This window comes from Haliotis rubra, unplaced genomic scaffold (assembly GCF_003918875.1).
Source record: "Haliotis rubra isolate DU_JTF1 unplaced genomic scaffold, ASM391887v1 Scf325, whole genome shotgun sequence".
NCBI classification, from domain to species: Eukaryota; Metazoa; Mollusca; class Gastropoda; order Lepetellida; family Haliotidae; genus Haliotis; species Haliotis rubra.
This window is the reverse complement of record NW_025766997.1, coordinates 682,013-709,074: the sequence shown is the minus strand read 5'-3', so window position 1 is coordinate 709,074 and position 27,062 is coordinate 682,013. Positions and strand designations below refer to the sequence as shown.

At 39.2% G+C, this 27,062-nt stretch overlaps 1 protein-coding gene across 2 annotated transcripts in view; it reads left to right on the top strand.

The window, feature by feature from the left end:
• The first annotated feature begins 12,790 nt into the window (after positions 1 to 12,790).
• The window catches only part of LOC124283930 (metalloprotease TIKI1-like), a 103,635-nt gene continuing 89,363 nt past the window's right edge, over positions 12,791 to 27,062 (top strand). The window contains exons 1-2 of one of the 2 annotated variants that reach the window (XM_046719966.1): positions 12,791 to 13,469; positions 15,570 to 16,130. In XM_046719966.1, coding sequence (XP_046575922.1) covers positions 13,356 to 13,469; positions 15,570 to 16,130 — 675 coding nt within the window. In that variant the 5' untranslated portion in view covers positions 12,791 to 13,355. The remainder of the gene's footprint in view (positions 13,470 to 15,569; positions 16,131 to 27,062) is intronic. The other variant, XM_046719967.1, reaches the window with a different exon arrangement.

The window sequence follows — 27,062 nt, the reverse complement described above, 5'->3', positions numbered from 1 at the left end:
AATAATTTTCCAAAATCTTTCAAGTAAAATGTTTACTAGACTAACGGCTAGTCTCTGAATTGAACATATTTTACAGAAAAAAAAGGTTTTTAAATTAAAATTGTAAATACAATAAAAAGGAGCCCAGAGACTTTCTTCATTTTCAGAAGCTGTGGAAATCTAGACTTGCCACATTTTCTAGACTTGCGTCGGCTTTCTTGGATATATTTGCTTCAGGGTCTGTATGACACAGACTACATGTTTAAGTACAATCCCCCTTTCACCTAGAATATTCTGCAATGATTACACTTTCCTAAAACATGTTTTTTATCCCCCGCCGCGGGGGGTATAGAAAAAGTATTAGGCGCTGTCCTTACGTATATATACGTACGAATTGGAATTTCTTAAGAACCGCTGACTAGATTCTTTTCATATGTGGTACCTAGGTTCATCACAGTATGCAAAGGGTCCCCGTCAGGTTTGGTGACCTTTACCTTCATTTCAAGGTCATAAGGGGAACTTTAACGTTTTTCCCTTGTCAGCGAGATATCTCAAGAACCGTTTACTGGACTTTCTTCATATTCGACACCAAGCTTCATCTAGGGAAGACTCAGGGCCCCGTCGATTTTGGTGACCTTCACATACGTCACAGCGACACTTTGAAGATTTCAGCATGTTAACCTGCATGTTAAGCTTCTCAGCGAGATATCTCAAGAACCAATCACTGGATTTTCTTCACATTTGACACCAAGCTTCATCTGGGTAAGCCGCAGGGCCCAGTCGATTGTGGTGACCTTGACGTGTTTTTCAAGATCGCAGCGACACTTTGAAGATTTCAGCATGTTAACCTACATGTTCACCTTGTCAGCGAGACATCTCACACACAATTCACTATATTTTCTTCATATTTGACACAATGCATCATCTTGGGAAGATGCAGGTTGACCTGGTCATGCTTTTGTGGACATTAAACTTCATCTGAAAACTACAACCTTCACTTTCATTACTTTTTAAGTTTAATTTGATAATTTACGGCGGGGGATTACGTCACCTTAGTGACAATGCCTGTTCTTCCTGTAATGACAACTGTTTACTATAATTTTAATATACTGATTAATTTCATGATAAAAGGTTGTTAGTCAAATCAGTTAAAGCTAAATAAAGAATACCCTGTTCAAAGCATTGAGCTCGGAATCAAGTTTCAATCAATGAAAAGGGACAGTTTGGTGCTTGAGTAGGATGTGCTTAACTTGAAACGAAAACTCTTATTGCATTAGGTACATAATAGGTCGAAGTCGATAGACTTTTAGTCTTCGTGAGATGATTGGGAAGAATGTAGTTTACTGGAAACAAAATCTCTTTTTCGATTATTATTAAGTACATTTGCTATTTCCAAGTCATCGCCTATATATCAATCCAGAGATAATTACAAACGTCCAAACCATGACTTCCTCGTCAACGATAGTGACATCTTTGCGACTGAAATCAGTGCTTGTCATTTCTGTCTAAAGACGATTGACCGGTTTTCTCGTGCCGGAGAAATGTGTCTCCCGTCGCCCATATGGTCATGAACAGCTGTTGGTGAATATAGTATGTGCCTTTGCGTATTGTAAATGTCACGGGAAACATGAGTATATATCAGCTATTGTCAGCTGGCCACGACACTCTGACAGTGACATGTGTCAGGTGCGAAACTCCAGCACGTGAAATCAGGTACACCTGGTGACAGTTGTCAATTTCAGCTCGAGACGGCAAGAGTGAGATATAGGGTCAGGTTGGTTCGTTCGTTGGTCGGCATTTCCCGTAGACTAAACATATTCTATTGACAAAACAACAGTACTGAACAAATGTAACTCCCTCATGAGTTCCTTACTTACATTCGGGGCGGTGGGGTAGCCTAGTGGTTAAAGCGTTGGCTCGTCCCGCCGAAGACCCGGGTTCGAATCCCCACATTATGGAATACTAGAAGGGACATTGTCGCGTTGTCGCATTGTCGCGTTGTCGCCCTCTCAAATACAAGCAAAATTAAACAAAACGCGACACGCGACATCGCGACAACGCGACATTTCGCCCATTTGTCGCATTGTCGCGATGTCGCGTGTCGCGTTTTGAATAATATATTTTTCATTCCTCAAAGGGCGACACGCGACATAGCGACAATTTTCAAGGTCAAAATATGTCGCGTTGTCGCGCGTCGCCCTATGTAAAACAGCCCTAAAATTTACTAAAACGCGACGCGACAATGCGACAACGCGACATTTCATCAAAATGTCGCGTTGTCGCATTGTCGCGTGTCGCGCTTTGTTAAAATATTGAGTATAGTATGTATTATAACATATGACTAAAACGCGACACGCGACAATGCGACATATTATATGTCGCATTGTCGCGTGTCGTTTTCGCCCTTTTCGATTTACCGGTGCGCATGTGTAGAAAGTCAATTAGTCTACGCATGCGCAGACAATGTTATACTCTATTTCAGACTTCACTGGTCTTTTGTTACCTCCAATGGTTTTTACAATGAAATAGTGCTCGTAATGGCAATGGGGGCTGCATTTCTTGAACTTAATGGAAATCTTTCATTGTTGCTTTATTATTTTATATATTGTAACTGTGTTTAGCCAATCAAGTGTGTTTTAGCAGCCATACAAATTATTAGCGCTACTATTCATTGTAATCACGGCAGACGGTGGCTCTGTCATTCAAGGCGAGGCAATCTGCTATGCAGGGTTTTGTCTCTTAGTCACACTAGATAACTATGATCATAGGTTCGAATCCCAGCACCATACACATTCATCACTTTGAACATTTCACCTATATCAAGCTCACAGGTTGTGAAAAAAACTCAAATATTGTTAAAATTCAGGCCACATCGGCATAAACATCAGGTGAAGTCCTCCAATGGGTCACTATGCTCGACACTATGTTAACGTTCGAGTTTCTTGGTACAATCCTGTCCGACGCTAATGAATTTGTCCGACATCTGCCTCTGTTCAACCAGCAGTGGATGGATACCAGGCAGAATGAGATGGTAATATCACTTAACCATCCAGCACCTCAAAGACAGTTTAGGTCGGCTTTGAACGTGATATTCTTCTTCGGAAAACGCCATACAAATGGACTGTTATCATTATGATATTAGAAACGATGAAATCGCTTAGCAGAGTTGCGTACCCTTGGAGAGGCAGAGACCAACCCTCCCTCTCTCACTCCACCCCTCTCCTCTCCTCTCCGCTCCTCTCCTCTCCTCTCTACTCCTCTCCGCTCTTCTCCTCACCACTCCGCTCCGCTCCTCTCCTCTCCTCTCCTCTCGGCTCCTCTCCTCTCCGCTCCTCTCCTCTCCGCTCATCTCCTCTCCACTCCGCCCCTCTCCTCTCCTCTCCGCTCCGCTCCACTCCACTTTCACTCCTCACTCACTCACTCACTCAAGGTTTACGGAACTTGTTAAATTAGCAAGATATTTCATTACAATAATGTGTTGCGATATCTGTTTTTCAAATCTATTTGAATCCTATATTATTTATAATAATAATAATATACCAAGCGATACACATGTTCTTGTATCGTTTCAAACATACACCTACTCAGTCATAATAATTTTCAGCAAAATGGCCAGTTTCAACACATCCATTCCATTAACCAAGAACTCTTAACCCACAGACTTCACGGCCACATTTATTATTACTCTGAGTTCGATCCCTGTGTATCTTAGCCCTTTAAAAAACATCTAAACATAATCATCCTTGCAATAGTTTTGAAATTCCACGGTAACTAATAAAACGCGACACGCGACAATGCGACAACGCGACATTTTGATGAAATGTCGCGTTGTCGCGCGTCGCGTGTCGCGCTTCGCGCGTAAATATTGAGTATAGTATGTATTATAACGTATTTGACTAAAACGCGACACGCGACAATGCGACAACGCGACATTTTGATGAAATGTCGCGTTGTCGCGCGTCGCGTGTCGCGCTTTCGTCGTCGCGTGTCGCGCTTTGCTAAAATATTGAGTATAGTATGTATTATAACGTATTTACTAAAACGCGCGACGCGACAATGCGACAACGCGACATTTTGATGAAATGTCGCGTTGTCGCGCGTCGCGTGTCGCGCTTTGTTAAAATATTGAGTATAGTATGTATTATAACGTATTTACTAAAACGCGACACGCGACAATGCGACAACGCGACATTTTGATGAAATGTCGCGTTGTCGCGCGTCGCGTGTCGCGCTTTGTTAAAGTATTGAGTATAGTATGTATTATAACGTATTTACTAAAACGCGACGCGACAATGCGACAACGCGACATTTCATCAAAATGTCGCGTTGTCGCATTGTCGCGTGTCGCGTTTCATTAGTTACGGCGGATTTTATCACAAGCATGATTACTTTTCGATGTTTGGAGAGGAGTTGAGCTGAGCGGGGCGGAGTGGAGTGGAGTGAGTGAGTGAGTGGGGCGGGGAGTGGAGAGGAGGGAGGGAGCGAGCGAGCGAGAGTTGATTTCTAGCACTCCAAGCGTACGCAACTCTGCCAAGCGATTCAACCGCTTTTAAAATCATAATCATAACAGTCTTTTTGTATGGCGTTTTCCCAAGAACAATATCACGTTCAAAGTCGACTAAAACTGTCTTTGAGGTGCTGGATGGTTAAGTGATATTACCATGTAATTCTACCTGGTATCCATCCACTGCTGGCTGAACAAGTTCATCAGCGTCGGACACGTCCGCACTGTGGAACATAGTGACCCATTCATGGACATCACTTGATGTTTCTGCCGATGTGGCCTGAATTTTAACAATATTTGAGTTTTTTCACAACCTGTGAGCTTGATATGGGTGAAATGTTCAAAGTGATGAATGTGTATGGTGCTGGGATTCGAACCTATGATCATAGTTATCTAGTGTAACTAAGAGACACAACCCTGCATAGCAGATTGCCTCGCCTTGAATGACAGAGCCACCGAGTGCCGTGATTACAATGAATAGTAGCGCTAATAATTTGTCTTGATGCTAAAACACACTTGATTGGCCAAATACATTTACAATATATGCAATAATTTTCAAAGCAACAATGAAAGATTTCCATTAAGTTGAAGAAATGCAGCCCCCATTGTCATTACGCGTACTACTTCATTGTAAAAACCATTGGAGGTAACAAAAGACCACTGAAATGTGTAATAGAGTATAACATTTCCTGCGCATGCGTAGACTCATTGACTTTCTACGCATGCGCACCGGTAATCGAAAAGGGCGAAAACGCGACACGCGACAATGCGACATAAAAAATGTCGCATTGTCGCGCGTCGCGTTTTAGTGAATTTTAGGCTTCTTTTACACATCTTAGATAGGGCGACGCGCGACAACGCGACATATTTTGACCTTGAAAATTGTCGCTATGTCGCGTGTCGCCCTTTGGAGGAATAGAAAAATATTATTCAAAACGCGACACGCGACATCGCGACAATGCGACAAATGGGCGAAATGTCGTGTTGTCGCGATGTCGCGTGTCGCGTTTTGGTTTATTTTGCCTCACTTTACTTGTTTTTGACAACGCGACAATGCGACATAGCGACAATGTCCCTTACAGTATTCCATATGTACTAGACTAGCAACTAGTCCCTGAAATGAACATATTTCACAGAAAAACAGCTCATAATAAAAAAAAGTAAAATATAATGCAAAGGAGCCCAGAGACTTTCTTCATTTTCAAAAAGCTGTGGAAATCTAGACTAGTCACATTTTCTAGACTTGCGTGGGCTTTCTTGGATATATTTGCTTCAGGGTCTGTATGACAGACGAACAGCTGTACGGGATGGTGCAAATACGGCTGATGGTTATGTTTGGTTGTACGCGTGATGGGAAAACTGACGCAATTAGCACATACCCTAATTTACATTTCGACATGCAGATTATCCTTTCGTGTTTACATGTGTGTAATTGACTCGTGAAATTAAAGGGACAAGAATTTAAATTTAGTGTGAATAACTGTCGACTTACCGATCATAATTATACAGCCCGGGAGATCAAACAGAATTTGTAAGATTCGTAAGGTCGGATCTCGGGAAAGAGGTGGTCACAAGTTACAAATCTGCACTGGCTTATATTACAATATATTTCAAGTCACACAGACCTTAAGTGATTCAGTAAGGTAGGTAGGTGCTTTGAAAGTTTAAAGGTGATTGAGTATACTAAGTGCACATAAACCAGCTCATTTCATGGCTTGCCTGTACAAATAATTTAATAACCAAACACAAGTTGTTTCATGGATTATTGTCATCAATTAGGCAATTACTTGCAAACAAATGTGATCACAAAATTCTCTCCTTCTTCAAAACGAAGAGAAGAAGAAACTTTATTACCCTGAATAGGAATTTGCTGTACATCATCACAGAGTACGCACATGAGTGTAGGATAAATACGGTAAATAACAGAGCGTTTCTTACAGGTAAATGTACTGTAAAATAAATTATTGAACAAAGATTACAAATATGCAGGTAAAACAGTTATGATTAATATAACAACAATATACATATACAGGTAGAGATAAGATTTGTATGTAAAAATATAATGTATTATTTTAAAAGCCGATGCTGGACGGGATGAACGATTTCAGGGCTCTATTTGATTTAAATTTTGGAATTTGGAAACTTCGGAAGGTAAAACATATTATAAACTTTTACCTTCCGAAGTTTCCAAATTCCAAAATTTAAATCAAATAGAGCCCTGAAATCGTTCATCCCGTCCAGCATCGGCTTTAAAAACAATAAATGATAAATGTGTGAGGATTTCACGTAAAATTTTAATTATTTGCCAAATTTAAAACTCTTTCCTCTTACACGGGTCGAAATCCACATTTGCGATTTTCCTGCTTAATTTGACGATTTTGTTGAGTTTCTTTCGGTTTTGAACTGATTGGGATCCATCCAGCACTGGATTGAGAAAGTTAAGGCATTTTGAATAAAACTACGATAAAACAGTAAAAGAATAGTTTTGTCAACATTAAAAGAGCGAAATTGCCGCAAGAAATACAAACGTTTTTACCCTTTTTGTATAAAGCATCTGTGTTATCATTCCCTAGTTCAATTTGTCATCAATTATTGTGACATAGTCCCAAAATATGTAGTTCTTAACAATTACCTTGACTTAAAATGGTAATGAATGGAAACTTGATCTCGTCACTATATGGCTGGAATAATGCCGATGTGACGTAAAGCCCAACTCAACTCAACTCTTCCCTGTCTTGTTCGTTTTCTCACCTCCTCATTCGTGTCTTCCCTTTTCTCCTACGCCTTCAACTATACCTATTTTCCTCTGTGTTCTTCTATCCTACACGATTCCCCACATGGCTACAATGTGTCAAGCTCATTTTTGGTGTCCCTCGCCGTGACAGAGCTGGAATATTGCTAAAGACGGCGTAAAACCCAATTCACTCACTTACTCTTCTATCCTACTAGGTGAGTGAGTTTAGTTTTACGCCGCTTTTAGCAATATTCCAGCAATATCACGGTGGGGGAACACCACAAATGGACTTCACACATTGTACCCATATGGGGAATCGAACCCGGGTCTTCAGCGTGACGAGCGAACGCTTTAACCACTAGGCTACCCACCGCCCCTATCCTAATAGGGGGCGGCGGGGTCGCCTAGTGGTTAAAAAGTTTCCTCACGTAGAAGACCCGGATTCGATTCCCCATATGGCCACAATGTGTGAAGCACATTTAAGACTTCTCCCTCGTCTCCTCATTGTATCTTCCCACTTCTCCCTCGTCTCCTCATTATATCTTCCCACTTCTCCCTCGTCTCCTCATTGTATCTTCCCACTTCTCCCTCGTCTCCTCATTATATCTTCCCACTTCTCCCTCGTCTCCTCATTGTATCTTCCCACTTCTCCCTCGTCTCCTCATTATATCTTCCCACTTCTCCCTCGTCTCCTCATTATATCTTCCCACTTCTCCTCATTGTATCTTCCCACTTCTCCCTCGTCTCCTCATTATATCTTCCCACTTCTCCCTCGTCTCTTCATTATATCTTCCTGCTTCCCCTTTGTCTCCTTATTATATTTTCCCACTTCTCCCTCGTCTCCTCATTATATCTTCCTACTTCTCCTCATTGTATCTTCCCACTTCTCCCTCGTCTCCTCATTATATCTTCCCACTTCTCCCTCGTCTCTTCATTATATCTTCCTGCTTCCCCTTTTTCTCCTTATTATGTTTTCCCACTTCTCCCTCGTCTCCTCATTGTATCTTCCCACTTCTCCCTCGTCTCCTCATTATATCTTCCCACTTCTCCCTCGTCTCCTCATTATATCTTCCCACTTCTCCTCATTGTATCTTCCCACTTCTCCCTCGTCTCCTCATTATATCTTCCCACTTCTCCCTCGTCTCTTCATTATATCTTCCTGCTTCCCCTTTGTCTCCTTATTATATTTTCCCACTTCTCCCTCGTCTCCTCATTATATCTTCCTACTTCTCCCTCGTCTCATCATTTTATCTTCCTACTTCTCCCTCGTCTCACCATTATATCTTCCTGCTTCCCCTTTTTCTCCTCATTATATCTCCCTACTTCTCCCTCGTCTCCTTAGTTTATCTTCCTACTTCTCCTTCGTCTCCTCATTATATCTTCCTACTGCTCCCTCGTTTCACCATATATCTTCCTCTTCTCATTTCTCAATTCTCTTCTCATTATATCTCCTACTTCTCCCTCGTCTCACCATATATCTTCCTCTTCTCATTTTTCAATTGTCTCCTCATTATATCTTCCTCCTTCTCCCTCGTCTCACCATATATCTTCCTCTTCTCATTTCTCAAGTGTCTCCTCATTATATCTTCCTACTTCTCCCTCGTCTCACCATATATCTTCCTCTTCTCATTTCTCAATTGTCTCCTCATTATATCTTCCTACTTCTCCCTCGTCTCACCATATATCTTCCTCTTCTCATTTCTCAATTGTCTCCTCATTATATCTTCTTACTTCTCCCTCGTCTCCTCATTTTATCTTCCTACTTCTCCCTCGTCTCTTCGTTGTATCTTCCTGCTTCCCCTTCGTCTCCTTATTATATCTTTTCCGGGGGCGGTGGGACAGCCGATCGTCACGCCGAAAATCCGGGTTCGATTCCCCACATGGGTACAATGTGTGAAGCCCATTTCTGGTGTCCCCCGCCGTGATATCGCTGGAATATTTCTAAAGCGGCATAAAACTAAACTCACTCACCTAGTAGGATAGAAGAGTAAGTGAGTGAATTGGGTTTTACGCCGTCTTTAGCAATATTCCAGCTCTGTCACGGCGAGGGACACCAAAAATGAGCTTGACACATTGTAGCCATGTGGGGAATCCTAAGCGTCTCTCCTTCCTTTGAGTTCTTCTCCATCTTTTGTGCTAGCCTATTCTTTGTCATTCGTCTCCTAGTCCTTTTTCCTCGTACTCTATCCTCCTTCTACTGCTCCTTCGTTTCCCCTTCTGTCGTCCTACTCTCGACCTTTCATTCCAACCTCCTGTTTCTTCTCTTTCGTCTCGACCCGTGAAGATCCGGGTTAGAATTGATCTTCAGCAACCCATGCTTGTCGTAAAAGGCGACTAACGGGATCGGGTGGTCAGGCTCGCTTACTTGGCTGACACATGTCATCGTATCCCAATTGCGTAAATCGATGCTCATGCTGTTGATCACTGGATTATCTGGTCCAGACTCGATTATTTACAGACCGCCGCCATATAGCTAGAATATTGCTGAACAACCAGCCAGCCTTCGTCTCCTTCCAACCTCCTGCTTTTCTTTCGTTTCTCCTATCCTGCTGTTTCTTCGCCCTCTTCTCCTCTTAACCTGCTTCTTCTCCTGCTTCTTCTAGTCTCCTCCTTCTACCATCACGTGTCTTCTCCTTCGCCTCTTATTAACCTGCTTCCAAACTCCTTTTACTTCTTTTTCGCTTCTTAAATTCGTCACTCACATTCATCACCGTCTCCTTATTCTTCGTCTCATGGGGCGATGGGGTAGCCAAGTGGTCAAAGCGTACGCTCGTCACGCTGAAGACCCGGGTTCGATTCCCCACATGGGTACAATGTGTGAAGCCCATTTCTGGTGTCCCCCGCCGTGATATTTCTGGAATGTTGCTAAAGCGGCGTAAAATAAAACTCACGCTTCGTCACATAGCTCCTACTTCTTCGTCTCCTCGCCCATCCTCTTCTCCCCCGGTTTTTCCGTCGTCATCTGTGGTGGTCCAAACGCAAGAACAAGCAGCGCCAATCCGTTGATCAGCTCTCAGCCTTGCGTTAATAACTGATTACATATAAATACGTCATCAACACACCCAAACTTTATGATGGCAACCGTCTTATAACATCGTGTGCATATTCATGTAGATCGTTAATATCGTCATTGCCATGATATTATCTTATTAATATGTTCTGTGTCCTCGCCTTTCCCCCATGCGTTTTCAAACGATCGTGTAATCATTACGAACAAAAAAATGTTTACACACATAAAATTATTTATGCACAGGATTAAGCAAAGGGTTCTTACTGGGTGCTAAATTAACACATTACTTAAAAAACACCTGCCTAAAAGCGCTGAGAAATCTTCGCGTTAAATTTGTGACACTTACGTTTCAGCATTGTTTAGTATAAACACACTGAGAAAACTGTTGACAGCTTAGCCTAATTACCGTTTAATCACAATCGCCGCCAAGCAGCTGATTATAACACCGCCGTCACGCCTTCAAGGCAGATGAAGACTGAGTGACAGTTGGCGAAAACATTAGTACTCAGTTAAATAAATACTGAACTTAATGAAAATCCCTTGAGTAGCGTATAAGCGCTAGACTTGTACATATTTTACAGAAAAAAACAGTTCCTAACTTATGATCATAAAACATAACGAAACGGAGCCCAGATACTTTCTTCATTTTCAGAAACTGTGGAAATCTAGACTTGCCACATATTCTAGATTTTCATGGGCTTTCTTGGATATATATATATATATATATATATATATGTGTGTGTGTGTGTGTGTGTTTTGGAGTCTGCATGACAGACTACACAAGTCTATAGGGTAATAATTAATAGATTAAATGAGAATTTCGAAAAAATATATATAAATAACATTAGAGTACTGTCCGCTTCTCTAGACTTGCCTCTTGAAAGGATAGTATTATTATACATCGATGGGCTTTATTCAGGACAGCCTTGGAGCAAGGCTACGTGAGCGCTTTAGATATTAACAATGAAATGGTTTCAGTTGATCAGTGATGTACTCAAGCATTACTAAATAATAGCAGGCAGATAAAACATAGTTATTGACATTATGGAAAAAGTGAATATAAAGATAATTTAAAAGAAAACATGAACAGAAATTTTAGTTTAGATTTATAACTTCAAAATTCTTCAGCATGCCGTGAGAATTTAGTATACAGTTGTCGTATGAATATGCATTGCACAGGTGTTCCGTTTGAAAGAATGGCGGTTTTCCTCGAGTTGTTTCTATTTTAACGTATCAAATATAACGGTATTTTCAAATTTAAAAAGTACATTGACTCCTGTTAAGCTTTGAGCTTATAATCCACCATTTTGTTTTTGCCGAGAGGTGAAGATACATATCATAACCAGTTTAAGATGAACACGCTGAAGCGGCAATACTCTTCAAAGGTCAGCGTTTATATACATGCATATTGTATATGCTTTCCACCAGTTTATTATGTTGTTGTTTGGGTGTTGTTTTTCATTCTAAACATAAAATCATCGATTGGGTAAGATGTACACAAAATACAACACAAAGCACGGAAGAATCGAAAAGGTTTTTCCATCGACATCCCGTGTAAGAATACATACTACTTGACTGATAACTAGTTTTGATATACTGCAGGTAGCGACGTTCGATGTTCCACAATCAGACTGGTAACGGTGTAAGATCTACATCCAAGCGTCGCTAAATGAAATAAATAAAGTTCTTATCCATTAATATTTTTTTCGTATTTACTCACCAACTTCCAGAATGCCAATCAAACGGTTAGATATCCTATGTGTTTCGCAGTAGAATCGGAACACTTTATTCCACATATTCCCGTTCAGTGGCACGGCTGACTTTAGTCGACTTTATATTGAACATTTTAGAAATTAATTGTTCCCTTCAAAACATGTCAGTTTTAACATAGTTTTACTTATATTGTTATCGAAACTTTTGTTTCAGTGGGATATTTTAATACAATTAACACACTTGAAATTAATGTGCAACCTTTTCATTGTTATGTAAATAATAAAGAAGTTGCACATCCATATCAAGTGTGTTGCATTATCCGACCAACTTCTAAATGCCTATCACACATCTGGGGTATTTTAGCATTCATTGCATTTGACTGAGAAATCTACGAAAAAATGTTGGAGTGTAAAAAGGAAAAACATGTATAAAAAACCGTCAATTCATTGGAAAAAAACAGAGAATTTTCAAAGACGGCGGGCGATGAGCTAAGGGATAAAGAGTCCTCCGCGACCGGGAGTACTATAGAATGCGCGACACGCGCCGTGTGTAGTCGTTACAGTATCCCCACTCCCCCTTTAACCAGGCAGTGCCCCGTCAAGTCGCCGGGCATCTCTGTTGGGAAAACAGGTCTGATTTTATGAAGCTCGCGCGTGGCTGTCAGAGTGTTTGAAGTACGGCTATATGAAATCCACATATGACATTTGGCCATTGTGAATTCTAACTACCACCCCAACAAGTCATCTCATTTGATTGAGAAAAACCCCATTCCGGAAACATTGCTTTTATGGTAGAGGAATTGAAAATTGTTTTCAGGGTTTTCCGAAAGATTAAAAGCTACATCAATAACTTGAGCTATTGTTTATGGTGGTCGCATACAATACAACATTCATGACTGGACGCTCATCTGGGGGAGTCTCAAAATGACCACGAACTGACCAGCGCCTCAGTCGGACCCCCCGCCCCTATTCCTCAAAACAAAATCTATTTTTAGTCAACAATGAACCAATAGACGAAGCGGAGAGAAGAGCGCGCACCAGGCGAATTTTCTCTATGGTATATCCAGCTCACTGGATAGGATGCCAGGAGCATCAAGGCGATTTAACTTGTCAAAATTTGTCCGATGAATTGAGTTCAGCGCGGACAGCGAGTGATAATCAGTGTCCAACAGAATGGCTCGTCGTTTGGACATGTGCTCGTGTGGAGAGGTAGACGCTGTACGGTGAAAGTACTGTCAAGCAGTGTACAGAGTTCAGCCACAACACTTCACGCTGACCCCCGTCCCCCACCGGCCGGGCACACTGGTACTGGACAGTAACCTGCGCCCTCGTTATAAGGCGACAGGCGCATTTGGGACTATCTCGGGTATCTAGGAAGGGTTCTCTAGGTGGATATATCCATGGAACCTTGTCAAGATGGTCTACATTGTCTTGTGCACTTTACTCGTTCTATCTTCGCTTTCCATGGCAAGACAACTAGAAGCCAGCACGAGGAAAAAGCCAAAGTGTGATAGCGACTCCTCGAAGGATGTAAGTACTTTGAATAATTTAATTTCCATTTCTAAACACAGACTACATAATTAAGAACAGACAGAGTCATAAATTAGCATTGAAGATATATTTTATTTCTAGGTTTATCATTCCTAAGTTTATTTTAAGACGCGCAATGGAATAAACAGAAACGCAATGGTTTTCAGTGAATGTCTAAGACGAGGGAGCGATTCCCTTGTGTATGTAAAAAATGCTTTTACTCCATTACTGCCCGTGTTTATGTTAAGGTAGATCTTTGATAAATACGACTTCCTTTCAATTCAAATCCCTAAACTTGAACAGTCAAGCTGGAACTAACTAAAGAGGTACTTCGTTTGAAGAATTATACAAGATTCAAGCTATATGAAGTATATTCAAACTTGTATTTAAAGACCATATGTATTGTGTAATTTCTAAGTCTTTAGATATCATGACGCCAGACGGTCACTGAAAATTGTTTCAGTTACGTTATATCTATCCATTGTTTCATTGATATTTCAACATTGAATACAACGTAATATTTGCTTCTGAGATTTAGTTAAGTACGTTTTCATTAAATGTGTTTACATTGTAAACATCTTAACTGTTTTGTTTGTTGTCATGCCAAAAGTAGAATAATTTTAGTTGAATGGAGTATTGAGCCAACGAAAATAACCTGCGGTAGTAATCAACGAATACAACAATATTTACTAAAACAGATCTTTGGTACTTTCGGTACACCCTGAAGGCAATCGGCATCAATCGGCCATCTCCGGAGTAGAAACGGAACATTCTCCTGTTGTCCGAGTATCTTTCACATCGCTATGAGCGTGATAAAACTGGGAAAGAAAATACTCACAAGTATAGAATTATCCCATTCAGGTTAGGGCTGTAGATTACTCTGAGGGACATACACGGCAAACCCGATACGTTTTCAAAGGTGTCTTTTACAGGACGAGTATAATTGTCGCGAAAAGTTAGCACGGTGGGAGGGTGAAGATCCGAATGCTACTAAGCACAGTTTATGCAGCACTCGGAACCCACTGGGATCACTCGATAAAAAGTTGTCCCATTTTTACAACAATTCCCTGTTATAAGACCTGCTTGTGAATGAACGCAGCTTTCACAATACTCCAGATTTGCGTTGTCTGGGCCCATTCACACAATATACTCGTTTTGTCGTGAATGATATTTCGATCTCTGTTTGTATTAGGTCCTGCGCGTCAACCGGACTCCTGTGATTTCGATCAAGTATTGTGACCCTTAGTTACTTAGAGAAAATCCTGTTTGTTCTTGTTATACAAATTCAGTAAATTTTGCAATCATTTCTAGTCTAGCTTGAAAAAGGTCACGGACTTTGAGAATCCAGTGCATATTTAACGCTATGATTTCAATACTCGTATTAACTATTTCGTTATTGATTCACTGAAGATTTCACATATTGTGACCCTATCCATATCACTGATAAACACACGAAAAAACATTAAATTATCCAAGCTCTGAATAATAAAACAAACTGATTATAAGGCTACTTTTAAATAGAATGTAAATTTGCAATATTTGTTAGAAGAAGCATGTCCTGTGAAAAACGAACACCTATTATTTAAATTTCATCGGGGAATGTTGGTTACATTTTTCTTGACAAATTACGACCCGAGTCTATTAATTTTCTCCGGCAAATAAGATCTTGTTACGTGCTTATTGCTACCTCGTGAGGTGAAATATATGTTATTCACAAAATCACAAGCTTAAGCCTGATGAGCCGTGCATTGAAGAGGGTTTTCTATTGATAGTGACGGGCTTCTTCGTATCGAGTAAATGGCTTCACAATCTTGTCATCTCCTACCACAGTTCGCAATCACCGGTGTCTCACATCCAAAGGTACCTGATATGTTTGCACAGCGAAATATCTCACCGTCGGCTGTTCTACTCAAAGATTACATTTTCCTTCATCCCCGACTTATATGTACCCTGTTAACTATCAGTAAAGAACCCGTTCTTCCAAGGCTTGAATTTATTCATGTTTTTTCACCATCGAGTCGGGTATATTTTCACAGGGGGTAACCCGATCCCTCTTTCATTTTCAATTCTTTACCTTGTATATTCTTGTGTGGTTTTCAGCAAAGTCAGCTAAACTCGTTTTTGTGGACAATACACCGCGACCCACCGTCGTATTTCTTCGGGACAATTCACGTGCCCTACACAAGAGTGTGGGATTACATTCCCCAGAACACCAAACATGCATTTCGTCAAGCCGGTAACGTTTTCTTCGAGTTGGACCTGACAGATCCTTACACCATCACGTCCCTTGCAAACTGCCAGTTGCTGCCTCACGGGGCCAATCTCTCGGACGTGCTACCCAGGGACATATACATCCGTCTGAAGGAACATTTAGAGTATGTGCGCCTCATGATGCCGGGGTGGATGTCTGCCGATCAAAAGGGCAGGGGGTTGTATGCCGACTATTTGTTCAATGCTATTGCCGGAAACTGGGAGAGGAAGCGACCCGTATGGGTGATGCTTATGGTAAATTCTCTGACAGAAAGTGATATCAAATCTCGGGGGATCCCTGTTTTGGATTTATACCTTGCGCAGTCGGCGGAACGGATTGGTAAAGTCACCGGAGCTGTTGAACATGTTGAAGAACAGTGCGTGCCTCTCAACGAACTTAATTTCTCCCAGGTAAGAAGAAAATGTTAGCAAATGATCACAAAGTATCGTTATTTATTTATGAAACATATGTTTAGTATGTTGAAACAAGAAAATATCACTAATGTGAATAAATATGTATAGCATGCACCATGGAAACACATGACCGACACGGTTGACCTTCCAAAAGGGGAGATTACTCGTATTTTCAACAAGACTGACAACAACATATATATTGTTATCACAATATGTTCAATGATACAACTATTACCAAGCACGATGTGACCCTCAGTAAGTGCAAAAGATTCATTCAAGTGTAATACTGTGGTTCATAATCAAGTATGACGAGAAAATGAATTTATGTAGGCACGTGAACATACTTTCTTTCACAGAATGCATGTAACGAGTGCAACATTCATTAATAACACCATTATATTGCTTTAATATTTGTAGTTGCTAAAATGCAGATATAAATGTCGCCGAGTAATGTGACATGATAAATCACCACAATGGTTTATGTTTCTCAAAGTCAATATTTATCAAATGTTCTTCCACGAAAGGCAATAAACAGCAGGGCAAGATTTTAACAATGCGGCAAAAATGTTTGTTTTGGAAAAAAATATCACCATTTCCTTGTTAAAATTGTATTCATTCATAAGTAATTTTAACATTTTGTCATTTCTATTGACCCGGGGAGTGTGATGTTTACTCACAAGTCGAAAGCAAATAATAACGGATGGTTTTTAGGCCCTCGTAGGAACGTGTGAAATTGTTTTGGTGCACCGTAATGAATGGGGGGCACTCGCCCGTGAATGGGGGCTCTCGGCGTCACGGTTGACGGCTCAAACTAGCAAAGACCCAACGGAATATGCATCGGCAAATTAGACATGTATACAGCATGTGTAAGAAATTGCTTTGTGGTTAACGAGGCGTTATAACGATGGCAACAGTTCCCGATTCTTCTGACGACGAATGCTTATTGTTGAAACACGAGCACTTGTTACTGTTTGTTATAACAGTTCAACCATCGAAACAAGTGATTATTTTATGGGTGGTTTTTCATAGAAAAGACAGATTTGGGGTTTCAGCCCGAATAAACTACGATTTAATTAACTGTCTAATCGTGTTTCTCATTGGACACAGATATAGTATTTAAGAATAATGTTGTTTACCGAAATGCGTTCAAGTTGTGATGTTTCAGTGTTTTGGTACCGTTTGTTGTTATTATGTGAAAGTTAAGTATTATATGATTACTATATGATTATCTTGACAGACGGAACCAAGTCGCCGCTTGTTTTGTATGTGTTATGATTCGGCAGGGAACCGCCCACAGTTGTCCCGTTTTCAAGTAGGGAATAAATTATGACTGGTCCTGTTATGGATATACCAGCTCCTACTTAAGACCTACTCGAGAGACTTTACCCAGTAGCTAATATTGTTGATTTATAATATCTATATCTCATGGTTGTACGTTTTGGGATTTGAATAAGGGCTGTGGTTTCCGTTGGCATTTCGAGCATTGTCAGTTGATACACAAGTAATACCCCAACTTGATCCCGTTTCATACATTACATAGTTAGTGGTTAGGGAAATATAATATACATTTCAACGTTCGAGACTGTCTAACTATTTGGGCAATTTTGTATACGTGTTTCTACGTTCGAATATTGCGGTGAATTACCTTTGAAACTTACAACGTGAAATTAACAACGTCAATCAAACGTCCCGGAATGAAACTATTCTGGAAATAAACTCCGCGTACTTGATAACAGAGAGTGTTATAAGATATATCACCCCTAGCACCTTGTAACTTTGTTCAACTATGTGGACCTGTGTATGTAAGCTATTGGGAGTCAAGCTAAGAATGCCAACTTGTGTCTTAAATTGTTACAGTGTGCATAGTTGAAACAGACATGGGTATGTGGAAGATACTGATGTTTAACATCAAAAGCATTGTTTTCCTTGTCTGCTGGGAGCGCACTGTCGGGAATAAAATTGCCGGTGTGTCTCTCAAAGTGGTTTATTTTTCGGAGTAGGAAACTAAATTTACAGGTGTGTCGGCTTTGAAATCACTTGTATTGTTTGGGTTGACTTTGAAAAGCATGCCGTAGCCATGCCGGGAATGTTGGCTGTTGTGACAGCTAAGTCAAGATTCTGGTGAATGTTTTCAGGAATTGGGGACTGGTTAATTATTATCGGAGATGGGGCGGTGTGGGTTTGGGATAGCCACAAAGAAACAACACATGGAAAGAAGGGGGTCCCTTGAGAAAATGTTATATAAAATAGGGGTTGATGGCAAACAAATCTCACCGACCTCATCCGACCCTTTGGAACAAATTACCAGTCCCATATGCCTGTTTTCACTGTATGTGTTTTAGGCATCTAGAAAACATATTGTTAATACTATTTGTGGCCTTATAAATTCTGTATTTTATGATTATTATACAGGAATAGTGTTGACCTGTTGCTCAAATCCTCTGAATTTGTAACTAGTCCTACTTAATGAAGGAATGTTCAGATTGTTTAGATGTTCCGTCTCTATTATCTGGTCCCATTCTGTAGCAACACCAAACCACTGAGAACTACTTCAAATTAAATCTCTTGAATGTTTCTGGTCGCTGAGGTTTACCATTATTGGAATTTTCCTAGTCCTCAGCATTATTTATAGTAGTCTTGGACTAACCAACCAGCATGAATTTAGAAGGCTGTGAATGTCATCTTCAGCAAATCCTTTTGTCAGTACAAAGCTTCTGTGTGCTCCTGATCACAACTTTCACCCATTCAGGAATTTTACAAATGCCAGTTTGTACCTATATTGAATTTGTACAATATAAAAATAAATATAATATATTTTCATTCTAAAAGACACACACTTTGCATTAGTTTTCAACATACGAGACATTAAGTGGCATGGTAATTAAATCAACAATGATAATAACATCTATTCTAAAATGTATATGTAACGTCCAAAATTAGTCCTCACACTAGAATGTGAGATTTGTTTGATGTTCATCCCTGTATCTAGGACTTTGTATATTTATATATCTGGTTGTTACACCTAATAATTTCCACCTGTAAAATGCTGATTAAGGTGTAAATCAGAACATAAAAGTCAACAAGTGAATACACACATGCAATAAAACCAATATCAACATGCAATAAAAACAGTGAATAACATCAAAGCTGACAGGTAAATTACAAAGCTGAAGAGTCCCTCCGCCAACAATGTCAAAATAAGGTAATATATTGAAAGCAATCATTATGTTGGGGCTCTAAATGTACTTGCCTAAATAGGGCCTCGACATGATGCTGTAAGGGGCTAGTAGGGGGTTAACCCCCACCAGCTATAATAGGCATGTCCTGCTGGGCTAATTGTCCCTTAAGACCTACACCAGTATGTTGTATGGCCAAGGGGCTTTATGCCCCACAAGGCCATACAGATTGGGAACTTGTAAGAGTAAATGTCTATTTTGTTTTCTGGAGAATCAGTGAAAACTCGGCATGGGACAATTGAGGACTGGGGAAACTGTGTAACCCTCTTGATGGATGTTGGATAATCTGTGTCGGACACCTGTGGGAGTTTTTGTACCTGGGTGTTTATAATAGTAGCTCTTTATGTCTAAGTAGAGGGATTAGAATGTGTTTAAGGAAAACGTGAGATAATCATTACTTTAAATGTTACAGTGAATGAATTTGATTCACTCATATGGCGCCTGTGACGGAAAATATTAGATTTGGAAGTTTTTATATTTCATCAAAATCTGAAGTGATTGTTATGAGGATATGGAAGAAGTTTTGAAGACAGCTTTAATCCCAAATGTGTAATTTGGAAAACTGTCAGGTGTATTAGACATGACTATTTTGGTACCTCCCTCTTCAAATTGAAAATAGTTGTCCGGGTGCTATTGAGCCTGGTATGGCGCCTAATGACATTTTTCAGGTAGACTAGTCATGATTGTTTTGTTACCTTTCTCTTCAGTTTGAACATACATCAGGAGTGGAAATAACCCATTGCCCGACGTCTGAGTCCAGTGGGTTTTTTGTCGGGCAAGCAAATTTGTATGTCACGCTGTACCAGTGTCCAGTTGACATTCCAATGTTAATTATGTTGCTTATTTAAAAAATCACCAAGAAAATCAGCCAGTATAGCGGAAAAATTATCAGGGCAAGTGATTTTACATGTGCCACTGTACCGGAGTACACTAGCAATTTTAAAGTTATTTCCACCCCTGTACACACCCTAATTGTTTTTTTAACATGATATAATGCCTGATGCCATTTTCAAGGTAGATTAATCATGATAGTTTTGTTACTTATTGGTGGTTTTAACCATGATATAAGTTATAACCTACCGAGTAATGCCATTTATCAGGCATATAGATGACGAACATTTTTCGTATATTCCTGTTCAGTTTGAAAATAGTTATCCTGGTGCTTTTAACCATGATATAGCGCCTAGTGCTGTTAATTTATCAGATAGATTACTTGATCAGTTAATTACCTTCATCTTCAATTTAACATACCTTCCCTGGTGCTGCTTGAAGTCGTTCTCCCATTTCCCAACCCTGCACCCTGATAGTATCGGCATATTGTCCCTGGTTCAGCCGGATGACATAGTATCAACATCCCTTTGTACTATGATAAAAAACATTTAACAATAAATTTATGAAAGCCTTCCCATCTATTCTGAAAAAAAGGAGTTTTAGATCATGAATATTTTTGGGGTTATTTTTATGAAATGTACTCAGTCTTCACAAACAAAAATGTCCTTAAAAGTTTTCATGGTCCCTAACATTTCTGTTTGGTCTATATTGAATGCATCTAACATATGGTCTCTTTTTATGGCATGACACCAAAATTAGCTTTGTATCTTTTTTAACTATTTCTTGGAACACTCTGATATAACTATTTAGATAAAATAGATGAAAGAATAAAAGCTAATAGTTCAAAATTATTACAGAATAACTGAGATATTTTCTCAAGAATTTAGTCAAAAAGATGTCAAAACATGTCAAAACTTTAAGATCAAGCAAGCATCTGCACAGTATCTGTATGAAAAGTTTTTTCTCATTCCCCTATTTTTGAGCAACATAATGTATTTAAAACTCTGTTGACAGCAGTTCTTGTGTATCTAGAATGGTCGTACATCTTCATAATACAAAGAAGCTCCATCTTATGAGGCCCTGCTGGGATATTTATGATGTCCAAATGATATTTACAAGAGAATACAGAGCTACTAAGATTTGTTCCCAAGGTAAAGTAATATAAATTAGGGTTATCACAACTTCAGAAGTGTCTGACATGTGGAACTGTTGGGGGTTATGATGTACAGGTCCTAGTGGGATCAGTGTCCTAAAGTATCTTTGCTCTTACAGACAAGGAGAGAGAATGAACCGCCATTAACATGTTTATATTTTACTTGGGCGACATACTGTGTGTTAATTCGTGTGTTAAAATAGGGTTTTTTCAGAATGAAAATATATTTGTATGAAGTCGGTTACACTAATGCTGTTTTTGACAGGTGATATGGGTTAGGATTAGGAAGGTCTTAATTTGTTGATAAAAGTATATGTGGACTCTTCACGTTTGATAAGATAGTTGATAATTCCCTACATGCCCCAGTTAACCCTATCCATCCCTATACCATCACTGATATCACCCCGCAGACAGATGGTATTGAGGAAGTGGAAGCACGTGTTACTCTGCCTTTACACTAGAATCTAGAATGTGCCTGTTGGGTTGGGTATTGGATGTTTGAAAAGATTCTTGCTTTGATGATGATGATGATGATGATGTGGTGGTGGTGGGAAGATTCATGGTGATGATGATGAGTGAGTGAGTGAGTTTAGTTTTATGCCGCACTCAGCAATATTCCAGCTATATGGTGGCGGTCTGTAAATAATCGAACTGGACCAGACAATCCAGTGATCAACAGCATGAACATCAATCTGAGCAATTGGGAACGGATGACATGTGTCAACCAAGTCAGTGAGTCTGACCACCTGATCCTGTTAGTCGCCTCTTACGACAAGCATGGGTTACTGAAGATCAATTCTAACCCGGACCTTCACGGGTCGATGATGATGATGATGATGATGATGGTTGGAGATTCTTGATGATGATGATGATGGTGGTGGTGGTGGTGATGATTATGGTGGTGGTTGTAATGATAGTTTTATAGTTCTGTAGTGGCTTGTCATGGCATGACAATAACTCTGGTAATATGAAAGAATAGCTTGTTCTTTATCTTCTTTTAGGTTGTGCTTATGACAGTGAAAACATGATAATAAGAACATGTATTTTCATATTTATATGTAAGAAAAATATTGTATGACTATTGTAAGGATTCATTTATGACATGAGATACATGTCATTGTAATATCACAACTGTATCGTGTTATTGTATAATTACCATTATATATATCATTAGGTGATCTAGGAATATACCGGTATTGTGACACTCTAAGTACAATTGTCAGTTGTGATTAATTCATTTCTTAACAAACAATAACAACCTTTTTCAAACATTTGAAAGCTGATCATGTGAGACGAAGTCGTGTGTATTCTAACATTAGCAAACACATTAATGGCGTGGCTTAGACAGGGGATCTCCAGACTTCAAAGTTAGTGAAGTAAATCTATGTTTTGTCCCTGACACTGGTTTAGCAAAGGTGGGTCTCATTTAGAATGTAATATATAGCTTTTAAAAGAGTTCCTGTTGTATGGTCATTTAGCTGAAGCCAATGAGACTCGGAGATGGTTCCTTCACCTGTCAAGTGTAATTTGGGAGAGACAAATTAATGGCTGACACGTTTTATTTGATTGTATCTGTGGTTAAACAGTGGAAGATTTCAATGACTCTGTCACAGTTGGAGGAAGCTCATAGATTGTGTAGATTGTACAAATGTTGTCATTGTGACAGAGCTAGGCATTTACTAATTTGTTAAAATAGGAAGGTTCTGGCTGATGAACTTGAATATCATTGACATAGGCAGTACTTCAATAGAGAACATTCAACCCCTTTTGCTCATGTTCAGCCTAGTGGTTAAAGCGTTTGCTCGTCATGCTGAAGACCTGGGTTCGAATTCCCCACATGGGTACAATGTGTGAAGCCCATTTCTGGTGTCCCCTGCCATGATATTGTTGAAATATTGCTAAAAGCGGCGTAAAACCATACTCACTCTCTCATTTTCACAGAGGAAGGACAGTTGTGTGGTTTGTGTGTTTGTTGTTTAAAGCTGCACCCACACATGTGAAAGTCTGGGTTTGAACTGGTCTTCAGCAACCCATGCTTATCGTAAGAGGCCTGCTTATCGTAAGAGGCCGCCTTATGGGTGGTCAGGCTCGCTGACTTGGTTGACACATGTCATCGTATCCCAATTGCATAGATTGATGCTGATACTGTTGATCACTGGATTGTCTGGTCCAAACCAGATTATTTACAGACCGCCACCATATATATTAAATGATATTAAAATTTGATGTGTGAACCTTGCAAAATTGCCAAAGTGTGAACGTGATTGATAATGCCACTCTGCTAAGTATGGTGGGGGAAGAACAGTTCTTGCTGAACTATCATATTTAACATGATGTTGGAATGAAATGTGATTATTAATTCTATTTAACAAATTAGCAAACAGCAGTTAAATTTGCTAAGGCTTTAAAATAATTGAAGACTGTGAAGATTGTTTGAACTGAACACATTTTTAAGAATGTTACCCGAATTGAAAGCATTTATTTTTTGCCAAAACAGAGAACTAAAACATTCCAGTTTTTTAAACTGTACATTATCCATGTCTACCACCAGATTGAAACGATGATACTTGATAATTACAAGGATTTAAAAGTGTGTTGGTTTAGCCATACCTTGGATCTGGAATGACACAAAATGCCTGTCACTTTTGATGGCCATTGTGTCAAATAACTCACCCGCCAAGGATGTGATTAGTGAAATACATGATAGGGGCCCAGAAGGCATGCCACTGTCCTTGGAACATGTATATGTACTATGTTTTAACTACAAAATATTGTAAGACCTCAGCTCTTGTTACCCTTTTAACAATCCATGTCTCGACAGTCTAATACAAACAATATGGAGACATGCAGATAGCAGCATGGTAATTTGGGATTAAGCTTGATAAGATGCCTCGCTATCCTTTTCACTTTGAATGCTCTTACAATAACAAACAAAACGAGCCACAATAAAGTGCTAAATATTTTACCCGACCTGGCTACCCTTCATATTATAGTTGTTATGGATAGATGAAAACAATTATAAAAGAATATAAAACAGCAATCTTATCAGTAAAAATGGATATAAAAAAACTTAACATATTCTTGCCCAGAATATTTATGAATGGTAACAAAATATTTGTGCAAACATTTTATACAAAACCATAAAAAGGTATAAAAAAGTAAATATCTCTGAATACATGGATGATGATGGGTTGTTGATAAAAGAACAATCTCCATTTTGTGTGCCGATGTTGTGTTACAATTTTGTCCTGCTTTGAAATGAATCCGAAGATGTGCCGATACGCCCATGTTGCACATTAACGTGGTACGTCAGTAGTATCGTATTGCATGGATTTTCATATGAATAGGAGTGCAAGTTTTATTGACATACGTTTGTGCGCTGTTGTAATGAATACCCTTGATATGGACAAATTCACTCAAAGACATCACAGACGATGATGACAGTATACGTGTTGTGATGAGGCCGACATGTCTAAGAGCTCATAATTTAAAAATATTTACAAAACAAACATTTACTTTTAATCTAAAGAGAAAATATTTGAATTGAGAAGCACAATGTTGAAGCGTGTGTTTCAACTGTTTAGCTCAGATTTTTTACATAGATTTAATTGTTTTTTGGGGGGTTTAAGTCTAGGTCGAATGTCATGACTTAAATATTCCTTTGTGTCCAAATTCACTTGTTGTATGGAAATGAAAAATGTTTTGTGTTGGAACAGTATACATATTTCTGACCCCACTTTGTGAAGCATCAAGACAATAGCCCAAAAGGCATTAGTTTTAAACTGTTGCTAGGTGATGAATGGGAATTTTACGAGGTAAGGAAACGAAGCTGACTTTCAAGAGAGCATGACAATAGCATATATATCACCACCAAAAGCAGTAAACACAGTCCACTCCTCAATTCTTTGATGAACAAAAAGTTAAAAAATGAAACACTGACAAGGGAAATTACAACTCAGTCTTTGATTCATTCATTTATTTTCATTTAATGAAAGCGATAAGAGGATTTTAGTTACATGAAAGTAAGTATGAGATACTCTTCATTGTTTTGTGCTAACAGGCAAAAACGACCAATCATGAGCACTGGGTTGAAACGTGCACAAGCCGAAATTAGAAACTAAAGTTATTATTTTTTACGTAATTCTGAACCAGTATTGTTGAACGTCAGATTTGTTGGACACCCTCCAATTTGAAAGGATTTAATAAAACAGGCAACAATATGCATGACATACATGAAGATCAAATGAACCTAATTTTTGCCCCTAATACACCTGACAGAAAATATGTATTTTACTGTACCGGTATGTTGTAACAATATGTATCAATTTGTGAATCAAGTTATCAGTAAAATTTGGCAAAACATTGCACTTAAATTTGACATCATCAGTTGTGCTACAAGAAATGATATCCTAATAGCATATATTATCTAAACAACGACAATGCTAATATTCAAAACTACAAGACATGTTGCAGTAAAAAATCAGAATTTAATCTCTGTAACTGACTGACTGACTGAGTTTAGTTTTACGCCGCTTTTAGCAATATTCCAGCAATATCACGGCGGGGGACACCAGAAATGGGCTTAACACATTGTGCCCATATGGGGAATCGAACCCGGGTCTTCGGCAGGACGAGCCAACGCTTTAACCACCAGGCTACCCCACTGCCCCAATCTCTGTAACTATCTACTGGGACAGAGATGTATATACTTAAACTGTATATTTTTATATTGATTGTCCTTAATTTTGAAAGAATGGACACTTATCTTGTTAAAGAGATAACTTTAGGGTGTTGAACAAGTCAGATTTTGTTAAATTGCTTTAAATGTATGTTTTGTCAAATTTTACTGATAACTTGATTCACAAATTGATACATATTGTTACAACATACAGTAAAATACATATTTTCTGTCAGTGCTCATCATTGGCAAAATCTGACTTGTGCAACACCCTAAAGTTATCTCTTTAACAAGATAAGTGTCCATTCTTTCAACATTAAGGACAATCAGTATAAAATATACAGTTAAATTGAAAGTATAGAAACTATGTAAATGATGACTATATTTCCAAAATGTGTTTTGACAATGATATAACAAATTATCATTGTGGAATGTCTCAGATCAAACAACATAGTGAAATATCAGTTTTACTACTCGTGTGTCAAGATTATAGTGGGACGTTACTCATATATACATCTTGGTGCATGTTTTAGTTGATATATCCTGCCATTTGTGTACTAAACCTATGGAATTTTCTCTAATCATGAACAAGTTTGTTACTGTTCTTTTGCAATTTGTTTAAAACGAAGTGTGTCATTCAAATCAGCAATTAAGTGATTGCATTTTGTGTACCGTTTCACCCATGGCCATTCTAAGGGTTCAAGTGCCAGATATGCCCTCGTTATGAACTTGTGGCCAGTGGCTTGGAAGGAGATTAATAGCCTCTGCATTTCTGGTTGTCGTGTTGAACATAATTCCAGGCTTTAATGTCCATGTTTTCAAAGTTTGAATGAACTGGCTGGTGTCTGTGTGTGACACTTTCCCATGTTTGGATCAGGACAGTGACATTTGACAAATGACCTTTTACAGACATGCCCCTGTCATATGGTATGACTTTCTCTAAATATAATATGCAGGTGAAGCTCATGTAGATTGGGCTTAGTTCATTGGAACATTGTTCCTATGCAGAAATTTGTTATGGAACATTGTAT